This window comes from Rutidosis leptorrhynchoides, chromosome 3, assembly GCF_046630445.1.
Source record: "Rutidosis leptorrhynchoides isolate AG116_Rl617_1_P2 chromosome 3, CSIRO_AGI_Rlap_v1, whole genome shotgun sequence".
Lineage (NCBI taxonomy): Eukaryota > Viridiplantae > Streptophyta > Magnoliopsida > Asterales > Asteraceae > Rutidosis > Rutidosis leptorrhynchoides.
In genome coordinates this window covers 593,221,042-593,234,052 of record NC_092335.1, presented here as the reverse complement: position 1 = coordinate 593,234,052, position 13,011 = coordinate 593,221,042, and the positions used below count along the sequence as shown (strand labels likewise).

Below are 13,011 nucleotides of genomic sequence, written 5' to 3'. Positions count from 1 at the left end.
TATTTAACCCTCCTTCTTCGTAAGGAAGAAGGATTGAATCCCAATTAACCCACGCCATTTTTGAATTAGATCCCGACCCGCCCCAAAAGAAATTTCGCCTCACACTCTCTAACTGTTTAAGCACACAAGGCGGGGCCCGAAAGAGCGAGAAATAGTAAAGAGGCAAACTAGAAAGAACCGATTTAACAAGAGTTAGACGTCCACCGAATGACACCGATTTAGCCCTCCATGCCGCTAGCCTATTGTTGAACTTCTCAATAACCGGGGACCAATCACTCAACTTTTGCTAAATACAGTATGTTTTGTTTTGCAACTATGTGCTACATAAGTTGTGTATACGATCATTGTAGAGCGTGGATCATGTACATCCAAGTTATGATGCTAAAGGTGGTTGGTCGCGTATAATTTATGAATATGTGGAGAAGCTAACTGAAAACAACATAATTCAAAATGGCGGGGAGAAAAGTGTGATTATTAAAAGACTATGAGCTAGCATATGTTTGATAATTTCAATATATACATACTTGCCTTGAAAAAAAAAACATATGTTTGATAAGACATGAAAAATGAAGACCCAGTCTTTAGCTACATGCCGATTTATTAGAAGAATTATTAAAGGATACTGGGAAATAACACAATTTATCTTTTCTTTATAATTTGTATATGTAAATAGTGCACCCGTGTAGGGTATTCTCTAATTAAATTTATGAATGTGTTCCAAATGTATGAAAGTAGATTGTTCTAATTATACAAATGTGTTCTAATTGGAACATTTCGATGACTTTATATGACGTGAGAGGATTACGAATGTGTTCTTATTGTTTAAAAATACAAATTTATCCTCACATGCAATGTATATGTCAAGAATTAACAGATTTTTTTAACGGAAGTTAGCCGGAGGGACCATCCACAAAACACTTGTAAAAATAAAGAGATTAACCTAGCTAAGAAAAAGATAGGGACGCCACATGCAAAATAGGATAAAATCAAGAGATGAACCGAGTAAAAAGTTTTGCGATAATGACGATTCAAATAATTTTCTATGTCGAACCCGCAAGATTGCGGGTATTAAACTAGTAGGATTTAAAATCCTTTCCTTAAACCTCCAACCAAACATATCATTTTGGGGATTTCAAATGCAAATCCTACAAAATCCCATGAAATACTACAAACCAAACGGACCCTAATAGTATTTTAAGTATAATGAAAGGGCAGGGGTGAGCAAAAAATCGCATTAATCAAACCGTAACCATATTAACTGATAAAATCGCATCAAATTAACTGAACCAAATGGATAACCGCGAGTTTGGTTAACGCTTTTGAATTAACAGCACTTTGTGGGTACGTCGTGGAAATAATAAGTATCCGCACCGGATTAACCGCACCCGCATCATTTAGTATTATATATACAATCATTTTAATGAAAGATAGTAAAATATTAAATCTTGTATATTAATATGTAGCATTATTAATTTGACTTTTATGTTTAGAAAAGATATATATATATATATATATATATATATATATATATATATATATATATATATATATATATATATATATATATATATATATATATATATATATATATATATATATATAAATTATTTCAAAAGGAAAGACACCAATAAAAGACACTTTGATATATGACTCTCGGATTAAAGGAGAATAAAGTTTAAAGAAAAATTTATATTTTAAAATTTTCACGCGAACTTATGTTTTGTCTAATTAATTATCGTCTTTTGCATTAATTTAGAATGTAAAAACGACATTAATCTACTTTTATTTTCAATTGAAAATATGAGACAATGACCAAGTCTAATATTAAAATATTATTTTATGTAGTATCGAAACAAACTTATTTAATTATTATTTTTCCGTAAATGGTTAACCAAATTAATCTTTATATAATTAAACATTAACCAAATTAACCAAACCATTTTTAACTGAACCCAATGATTAAAAACTAGTTAACCGCAATAATGGTTATGGGTGTGGTTTTTGCCTCAAACCGCCCAACCCGCACTATGCTCACCCTTAATGGAAGGACAATTATTAACCAAATTAACCAAACCGCTTTTAACTGAACTCGATAGTTAAAAAAAAAAAAAAACTAGTTAACCACAATAATGGTTAGAGCACTGGGAGTGGTGACTGAGGTCACTTGGCATGTCAGGCGTGATTTGCTGAGTCAGAAAAAGTAGGGAGTGGTGACCTATGTCAGTTAGTGTGTTAGTTAGTGTGTTAAAATAATATTTTATTATATTTAATAATGTATTCATTTGAAAAAAAAAAAGCAAAAAAAAAAAAAATGTGGTAACCTCCGTCGCCTATGCGACTGACATGGGGGAGACTTACAAAAGTGACTTGACTGGGGAGTGGGGGACTAAGTCACTTGGGGTGTAACGGGGCATGTGACATACTCCACTCCCATTGCTCTTATGGGTGTGGTTTTGACCTTAAACCGCTTAACCCGCACCATGCTCACCCTTAATGAAAGGACAATTATTTAAGAATAAAACATTCTAATACACTATTTTTGTACACCTTTTTTAATATGATAATCTTTTAGTATAATTATTTACTATATGTATTTAAAAGTTTTAATGTTTTTAAGAGTTCATTTTTTATGTTCGAACAATGAGCCCTCTAAACCTCTATATATAAACAAACTAGGTTTTGAGCCCGTGCGTTGCACGGCTACTCAAAAACCTTTGAAATTGTAATTGCCGTCCAAATTAAGTTTTCAATGCTTCCTTGTCATATATAAATTAAGATCGGAGATGGACTTTAAGGCGTATGTAACAATAAACAATAACCGCATGTAATAATATGTGCTCAGTTTCATACCAATCACAACAAAATAAAGAACTGCAACTACAACTGGATGCCCGAGGAGACATTTTTAGACGGTAACGTTCCATATTAAATATGTGCAATGACAACCTTCAAAATAAGTAACACCAAACCAAAACTAACAAAGGGACTTAAAATGCAAAAAGTAACCAAATTTTGACTTTCAATAACATTGTCTTCAAAATCATCTTTAAATATCAGCTTCACAGCCATAAAATACCAAAGCCCATCATATTATAATCATCAAAATAACATATTCAAACTCGATCAATTGACCCAAAAAAATTATTTGACTTTTAAACCTCAAATTACCCTCACTAATTATAATTAACTGTATGAAACCAATATCAGCATGACCTGGGCCATGATTCATATCACCATACTCACTAATTTTCATAGCATACGAAGACTAACTCTATTATCAAAGCTAAACCATAACCATAAAAATACCAAAAACAAAATTTTGACTTACACAAGTCAAACTATAATAAGGAAAAAGGAAAATTAAGCATCACATACCAATATACCATTCCCTTCTTGATGTCATCTCCTTATAGCAAAACATTTCCAATACCCACACAATCACCACCATGATCAGTGCTGGCATTTGTTATTGTTCTTCAATATCAGCAAAACTACGTATCTTCCGGTCTTCTCAACACTTCTAATTCTAAGTGACAGTTGTAATCGTTATATATCCGTCTGCCATCGAACAATCTATATCAGAAACAAAGCAATTCATATAGTAGATAATAGACGTGTTTGACATTCACTTTAACTCAAATAGTTAATAACAACTGATGAGTATACAAATTATAAAAAACAATTTGATAATAGTTTTTCAATTCGGACGACAATGCTAGATATGAAACCGTTTGATTACAGCCTTTGATTTTCCTTATTCGTTGATCACTGATAATACATCGTGAATATTGGTCGTGAATTTTGGGTTTGTAGGGTTTGTTTGAGGTTAGTTAGAGACATTTTAGAGATAAGGAATAGCGATATATATTTTAAAAAGGGAAGAGATATTGTTAGTGAAAAAAGAACTCGGCTCTGTTTTGTATATATTTTTTTTATTAATTGCTTTATTATTTAATTTCTATTGATTATCTATTTATCTCCTACAAAACGTTTTTATTTATCATTTTTATTTAATAGATTATAATCATAATCATTCACAATTTGACAAGTGTAAAATCCACTTGTCATTCAACCCTATAAATATGGTTTTGTTGACAATTAGGATAAACAATTCTCTTTTTTATATAAGTATATAGATTGATGAATTTTATTATTAAGGAAGCTATAAATCAAAAGAATAACGATAAACCAATTAAGTACATATAAATACGACAAGAGTTATGAGGTCTCGCTTCGTTGGGGTGATTTTAATTAAAAAACATCGTGAACAAAAAAAAATCGTGAGTAATAGTTCTTGTATGTTTTCATATACGCTATTTCACTTACTTTCCTCAGGTAATAAAAGACATACTATGTGTTCATATATGTTATGCCACCCACCTTCCCTAAGTGACAAAAGACGTACTAAGGAAATCAAAATATTAAAAAATGTTAAAAATAAAAAAATGTGAGAGTAAAAAAAAACTCGTAAGTAGTGCATGCCATTGGTTGCTAGAAAAAAAACTATGAATAGTAAAATAAAAATAAGTTGTGAATGGTACCCCTGACCAATCAGAGGGCACCATTCACTTATGTATATAATATATAGTATAATACGGAGTATAATATATAGAGTAACCTTAACCAATCAGTTTTCTAAGATCATTCTCAATCATGACGTCATTTTTCAAATTAATACACTATCACATCGGCACATGGATCAAAATGAATTCAAACAAAACAAGTAAGTCAAACATACATTTATGTCTAACAAGTGTTTCCAATTGTTTAAACTCAGGAAAAGTCCAAAATGTTTGAATCAAACGGCTATATTGTTATTCAAACGGCTTTATTATCTGAACTCCAGAACACGGTCAACTCGACGGTCAAGCTATGGATCGACCGTAGGAACTCTGTCAAGCTTCTCTCTCCAACTATAAAACGAACACTCATTAAAATCTTGAAGATTGACCTTCTCCGACTCAAAATATTCAAAATCACTCGGATTCACCAAGTCTTAACTCATATATCCAAGAAGGTGATCATCAAAGGAGATATTTTTTATTTTAATATAATTATTTGCAGGGTTAAAGATATTAATATGCCGTATACTTTAACCCATTTATGTAAACTCAAATCTTAATTAGTATCATTTGTGAGTTTGTATTTTAAACTACATTCTATAGAGTGATAAAAAAGTTGTGTAATTCTTAATTGAGATAATTTGTGTATCTTGTGATAAGAAAACTAACTGACTTAGTGATCCAACTTTTTTAAAAGGATCTAAGAAGTTGATCAAATTTCTATTGGAACACTGGTGCTTGTCCAAGGTGAAGGTACGTGTCATCTAAGTAAACATATATTTTTTGAAGGGATAGAAAGATCGTGTTAGTGTGGCTTATTGAGGATCATTTGTTGTAATTGGATCTCCACCAGGTTTGGAGAATTATTTAGTGAAGCTAACTCTTGATCAGGTTTACCTTTGAGTGGATTAGAGAGGATTACTTAAATACTCCTCAACCAATATAAATTCTTGTGTTTGTGTTCATTCAATTCATATTACATGTGATGACCCGAAAATTTTTGACTTATTTAAACCAATTCTCTATACGATTTATTATTTTAACACGTTAAACAAAGTCTGTTAGATTGAGTCTCAAAATTTTAGAACTGTTACATATATACAATTACCTTTGACTACTCTCGACGATTCATGAACAATTATATGTATGTATATATATATGTACAAGTAAAAACGACTTTCCTACAGTAAAACCCTATTTGCTACAGTAAAAATTACTTTGCTACAGTAAAACACCATTTGCTACAGTAAAACACTATTTGCTACAGTGAAACCGTATTTGCTACAGTGCTACAATGAAAACGAGTTTGCTACAGTGATTTGCTACAGTAAAACACTATTTGCTACAGTAAAACACTATTTGCTACAGTGAACGCTATTTGATGTCGACGAACTAGCAAACAAAAACAGAAAAGGCGGCCATGCGATCGCATGGCAAAAACACTGAAAACTCATGCGATCGCATGAGCTACAGTAAATCGAAAAGTAATATAAATACGCAGTTTGTTCGACGAAGTTTATTATATTTCTCTCTTAATATTTATATTTATATTATAATTATAATTTTAAATTTAAGTTTAATAATAATAAGGTATATACGAGGGTGTTTTTAATTCAGGTTTCAAACCGCTTTAAGCTAAGGAAATATTAGGTATTATTCGGGGTATTGTTCTTGAATCCAAGGCCAACCATACAGTCATCTACCATCATTACGTCTACGCAATTTGCCTACAATATTGAATCGCAATATTGAACTGTGAGTTTATAGTCTCCCTTTTTAAATACTTTAAATATTTTTGGGCTGAGAATATATGCAATTTATTTTAAACGCGATAAGACACAAGTACATACTAAATTCTACACTGAGTTAAACTGAAAATCCCTTAGCTTTGGTAACTAGTAGCTGCCAGTACATGGATCCATAGGGCTTGACATCCCCGTCCGAGCTAGAGCGCTAGCCTTTTAACGGACGTATGTTATTTGAGTTTAAGACACGTTGGTTTGCGTGTATTAAAACGAATGGGGTAATTATCACTATAGCGTTAAGTTTAGTTACCAGGGTGCTCTGTTACGTAGAATCTATTGATAAACTTTTGATGAAATCTTGTGGTCTATCTTTATATATGTTTATGACTCGAGCAATTAAACCTATAACTCACCAACATTCGTGTTGACTTTTTAGCATGTTTTATTCTCAGGTCCTTAGAATGCTTCCGCTGTGATGTGCTTGTTGCCTGCATGGAGTCTCTCATGCTTTGTACAAAGTTTATTGCATTCAAAATAAAACTGCGTTGTGTAATAAATAATTGGACTGTGATGTCAACCTGTAAATTAAAGACTTATGTATTTCGGGGTTTTGCTTATACCTAAGCAATCGCCCACATGTTTATAACTTTATATGTTTAGAAAGTCACTTATTTTAATGAATGCAATATTTTATCAAAACGTATCATATAGAGGTCAAAACCTCACTGTGGAATCAATGATTAACGTGCCGCGTCAATAGCGATTTTGACGGGTCGTTACATTACATCAACTAGCAACAAACACAATCAGTTCCGTGTTATGACTTACACGTTGATTTTGAAATCTACAAAATGATCGAAAATGTTTTAGCAAAATTAGTTAAGAACTATTCAAACCCCCATTCCAATTCTTACAAATATGACTATGGATGTATCTGAATCATCGAAAAAGGAGACAAAACAATACCTTCTTGACTATGGTTTGCATTTTACCAAAGGGTTATTTGGACATTTCACTAGTGAAGTCCAATAAAGCTTAAAGAATATTAAAAAAAGATGAATTTGGACTTACAGTGTCACTGGTGCCAAGACTGATTGCCAAATCCCCTGGCGTGTTGATGGTCAATCCTGTAAATTTTTGTATCCTTTAGTATATATGTACCAAATTTGACTCTCATAGTCAAAAAGGACTAGTTTACTATCAGTCAAAAAGGTCAACCAGTTTGACAATATTAACTGTAAGATAAGGAAATTAAGTTTCACCTGCCAAGCTGTTAGGATTATCTCCGGACCACTGAATAACCAAACAATCCTTGTTGAACTCGAACCTAATAAACAGACCATCATCATACCTTAGAACCGTGTGACATGATTGAAAAGCTCTCGGAACAAAAATTCGTATAATTTTTAACAACATTATCCAAGAAAGTTAGATTTTCCACGCTACAAATACGATAAAGCTGAGATGTCATAAACTAACCTCTCAACAAAATATGGAGCAATCAAGCCAGCAACAGCATGTGCGGGAGCTAGCTTCCCAAGCTTTTCCTCTAAACCAGGAGCTGTTGCCTAAATATGGAGCAGTTAGTATTAATAATTACAAACCTTGTATGTAATATTTTTCTTACAAATGTTACAATATACAGTTTGATAATAAGTGTTGCAAACGATGTCCGCGACAGCCGCCATAACGGCTAGGAGACTTATCTGACTCGTTTCAGCCGAAGTTGGTCAAGGAAATTGGTCAACACGGTCAAAGTTGGTCAAGACGGGATCGAGACGGTCAAAGTCAACAAAAGTCAAAGAAACTCAAATCTGGGCTATAAAACAATAGTTTTGTTTACTGAGGATGTATTTTTGTACATGTTAATCACTTAATCTTTAGTAAAAACTTTTACCACAACACATTTCAGTTATTGTTATTCTTGCTTAATATATTTAGGTTTGAAAAGTATATGTTTAAAATAAATCTGGGTTTAAAAGTCAACGTTGGTCAACACCCGTCTCGGCCCCGTCTTGACCGACTCGACCCTTCAAGGTCCCAACTGACTCGTCTCCGTCTCACGACTTTTTCAACCTTGGTGATAGCTAAAGGAAGTGATTTCAACACTTCTCATTAATGGGTCAAATAGTGTCGTCAATTATCTTAAATGGGTCGAACAGAAATACCTAGGTACAAGAGGATAACATCAGATGTGATAGATCAATTGACAGTCTCTAAACGTCAATTTTTATTTGCAAACAAACCTACATTGTTTATTCAACGTTTGACATTACTATTAGTAATAGCACTGTTTTACAAAAGTAGCACATCATATATACTTGACATAATTACACCCCTCGTCCCTGTGGTTTATCCCAAAATACACTCCTCGTCCTTTTGGCCAAAATTATACATCCCTCGTCCTTGTGGTATTCAATTTCAACATCCCTCGTCCTTCCGTCAATTTTCTGTTAATTTCAGCCGTTAAATGAAGTCATGTGCAAATCATGTGAGGGTATTTTCGTCATTACAATTGCCCCCTTTCTCATTTAATTACTTTATTCTCTTTGACCTAAATTTATACTGTACGTATTTCCATCTCACCATTTCATCCCAACTCTCATCTTTACCTCACCAACCATAAATTGTATCATCTCACCAACCTACTACTCCATCCCATCAACCACCAACACCCACCGCAAACCAGTTGCCGCCACAGCCGTTGGTTTCTCCATCGCTTCCGACACAGCCGTCGCCGCCATCAAATCGCGTTGTTACAGAAGAAACAACAAATTTTCATTCATCTTTCGTTGCAAAATTTAGCGGAACGAAATAGCTTGATGAATACTCGGTACGAAACTCTAGCGCTCTCGTAATCGATTCGCCTGACGCTATTCAGCGATTATGTAATCGTATTTCAATGCCGGAATCTGATGCAGAAAACGCTGAACAAATCGACGGTGAGTTTTTGATAATGAAGGTCAGAACAAACTGAAAGCACCTACTGCGCAAACTGTAGTCGTGACCAATTTGTTCCATGAACTTGAAGATCTTAAGTAAGAAGCTATTTATTTGATTGGAATTGTTTTTTTCAAGAAATTTTATTGTTACAATTTATGTAGGTATTGTTAAATGTTAAAACTGTTGCAATTTACGAATATATACTGTAAATGTTGCAATTTATGATTGTAATCTGTTGCACTTTATGATTTGAGGTTCTGTAAATGTTGATAAAAAATTGTAACATTTACAAGGTAATTATGTTTCTTGGTCACACGATATTTTAGTATGGATTACTCACGTTTTTTTGTTTGATGGAAAGGAATAGGAATCACCAATCCGAGTCCTATAATATTGTATACATTTATGATTTATTTTTTTGATTATATAAAACTAGGGTTCTTGATTTTGGGATGATGAAACATTAGATGATGAGGATGTGAGAGTGAAAAGATAAGATAAATAAATTAATAAATAAGGTGAAAAGACTAAAGTAACCTCACATGATTTGCACATGACTTCATTTAACGGCTGAAATTAATAGAAAATTGACGGAAGGACGAGGGATGTTGAAATTGAATACCACAAGGACGAGGGATGTATAATTTTGGCCAAAAGGACGAGGAGTGTATTTTGGGGTAAACCACAAGGACGAGGGGTGTAATTATGTCTATATACTTTTATACTACATTTGGGCAAAAGAATGTTAGGGGTCAGCCTAACCCGCTCCAACCATCTTTAACCGTCTTATAAAAGCCATTTCAATTCGAACCTGCTTTATTCCGTTACCCAACCCCATGACCCGCCCACCTTGCCACCTCTAACAATAGCTATTATCACATTTTAACTTTCAACTACTCTATTTCAGATTTTCTTTTGAAATGGCACGCCACAATTTATGAGCTGTAAAATGTTAGTGTCAAAGTATCCAAGTAATACTAACCTCCAAAATCTGTTTCGACCAAGCTCGAGCCTTGATATCCATCAAGTTCATACCAGCACCATCAGTATGATCAATACACGCATACCCTCCAATGAGAATCGACGCAACAAACGAGCTCACCAACGCGATACGTTCAGTATCGTTATAAACTTCAGGTTGCGTTTCGAAAATCCTTCGAATCTGTGGGCCCGTGAACCGCTCATAGGCTCGAGATCCAGTCAACTTAGATAACTCCAGTGCACCACCCACAGCTTTCTCAATAGCCTTACATTGTTGTGTTGTGCTACTATCCATCCAAATTGGAGATTCTTTGGTTGAAAATGCTTGACCGAATTGGTCAACTAAAGTCTTCTTAGGATCTAAAGATGATAAAATGACGGAACTACCTTTCTTCCAATACACACTGCCGTGTTGCTGCCCACTACCCGAAACAGCAACAACTTTCTTGAAATCAAGTGAATTTTGAAGTCTTTTAAGTATAAGATCCAAAGCTTCGACCCACATAAGTGTAGGCGAAACGATTCTACCGTTAATCGATGAATCTCTATAGACACCATCTTTGGTTTTGTAATGTGGTAATTCGGTATCGAAATTGACTATTTCCGAGGTCACAATGCAGAGATTAGAATCCAACACTGTTGCCTTCAGTGACCTGTGAAGTTATAAAAATAAATTTATTCTAGGGTTTAGCTAATACACTTTATCATATATCAATAATTTGTTGATAACTCAAGATTCAATTTTTACATATGGCCAGTTCGATGAATGCGTAGTAATTAGCTTCAAGATTCAATTGCACCAAATACCCAATTTCTTAATTCAAGACATAATGAAACAATGTCAAAATTCTTCATTTCAAAAAAAAAAAAAAAAAAATATACATATAAAAAGTTTGTAAGAAATCAATTCATATAGATAAGTGATTACTTAACCTATCTCTAGGCTCAAGATGCAATTTTTATACATACCCAATTAAAAAAATCTTACTTTTTGCTCAGCTACATGTTTAACTATAAAAAAACCCAAATAAATCAAAAGGACAACTAATTAGAAAAAAGAATGTATTTTTAATCAACTTTTGAATCACTAAATTACAGAAAAAGAATCAAACTTACTGTGTGGAGCTATCAAATCCAAGAAAAAGAGCATCCTTTGGGAGAGACAAATCCTCCATTACAACAGATCAAGATAGACCTAACAAAAGTATTCCACTTAACTTAAAAAGATATATAGCTCATTTTTCTTTTTTGATTTAAAGTGAAAAATAAAACAAAATTGAAATTGAAACAAGACTTCAAATTAGAAACCCTATATCTGCAATTCTTAAGCAATTAGTGAGACAGAAAGCAGTAAAGCAAAATATAAATGACTTGATCACACGATTAAATTAAGTAACTGATGTATCTGAATTAAAAAATGAGCATATATATACCTTGAAGTGAATGAAGATTGTAACTTTGTAAGTGATCTTGAACAGCTGCGCAGAGGATTTAATATTAATAGATAACCCTGCGGATGGATGGATTTATTTTAAAGTGTGATTTGGATTTGGATAAGAAGATTAAAGAGAAGTTATGTGTATGTGTGTATATATACGTTTTGTGTTTATCTTATTATTATCATCATAACCATTTTTTATCAGTTGTTCGTGAATTATGAATTGCGATTATCTAGTTGAGTAATAATTAATGGTTTTTAAAGATTATTTTGATTTTGATTTAATTTGACTGATTTTGATTTAGGGCAGGATTAGGAAAATGCAAATACTATACAAGTAAAAGTAATACAGTAACTAAACATAAAACTCAAATGTGTGTTTAAGCACACGTAATTTACAATTGAACGTATTTTTAAAAAAAAAATTAAAGGGTTTAAATTTTTTTAAAAACCATTAATAAATCCATACTTTAAAAAATGCTAGGTAATTTTATTCTAAGGTGACGTTTGGTTCGTAAATTTCAAATTCTGGGATTTCAAATCACTTGGGATTTGAAATCCCACGATGTTGTTTGGTTGATGGATTTTATTAAAAAAAGTTCAAAAGGGATTTTCAGTTCAATGACAAAAATAAGCTTCATTGATAAAATGCATTATAATATTAGTGTACTTATCATCAAGTTATTACCACATTATAACTTTAAAGTCTCCTCTCTTCAAACACATACTACAACACTAGTAAACAATTCTAGCTACTGTAATAATCGACTTATGCACAATTCTATCTACTGCCATGAAAATAATTGTATCTACTGCCATGAAAACAATTGTATCTTCAAACACATATTAAACAATGGTGACAATTTCCATGAAACAATTTTATCTACTGCCATGACACAAAAATAGAGGTGCATTTTTCATAATATTACATCCATTACCCAAAACAACTTTCATAATATTGTTTTAATTAAAGATTACAAACCAAAAGAGTAGTTGAACATTTACAACTTACATTTCAAACATAGATACTGCTAAATTATCTGTGAATGAAGTCCACTCGTTAGAAGTCCCAACGTGAATGCAATCTTAGCACCGCATTGCAAACTTGAGCAAAGTATCTACTAATTGTTTCTCCTGATCGACGAAATAGACTAATTATGCACCGATTCTTTTCATTATGAGCCATCATGTGAAGAAACATGGCGACTTGTTCATCAACATTCATATTTCTACTTGGTTTTAACCCTCCAAATGTTTCAAGCATGTAACACAACCTTTTAAAGCAAGCACGAGTCATTCTAATTTGCGCTATGGATCTAATGTCACTTACATAAACGTTATT

General features: G+C 32.8%; 1 protein-coding gene across 1 annotated transcript; it reads right to left on the bottom strand.

Annotated features, from left to right (window-relative positions):
• Nucleotides 1-7,307: 7,307 nt before the first annotated feature.
• LOC139898773 (xylulose kinase 2-like) lies at nt 7,308-11,503 on the bottom strand. Its single transcript, XM_071881542.1, has 5 exons — nt 11,348-11,503; nt 10,233-10,884; nt 7,787-7,875; nt 7,570-7,634; nt 7,308-7,434 (listed from the first exon to the last, which is right to left on the bottom strand). The coding sequence occupies exons 1-5, from the start codon at nt 11,404-11,406 to the stop codon at nt 7,343-7,345; spliced, it is 957 nt and encodes a 318-aa protein (XP_071737643.1). The 5' UTR covers nt 11,407-11,503; the 3' UTR covers nt 7,308-7,342.
• Between the last annotated feature and the right edge of the window lie 1,508 nt (nt 11,504-13,011).

Coding starts and splice junctions, on each gene's coding strand:
- LOC139898773 (XM_071881542.1), bottom strand. CDS start 11,406: ATGGAGGATTTGTCTCTCCCAAAGGATGCTCTTTTTCTTGGATTTGAT. Junction 10,885..11,347: donor GGATTTGATAGCTCCACACA/GTAAGTTTGATT, acceptor ATAACTTCACAG/GTCACTGAAGGCAACAGTGT. Junction 7,635..7,786: donor GCTCCATATTTTGTTGAGAG/GTTAGTTTATGA, acceptor TCTGTTTATTAG/GTTCGAGTTCAACAAGGATT.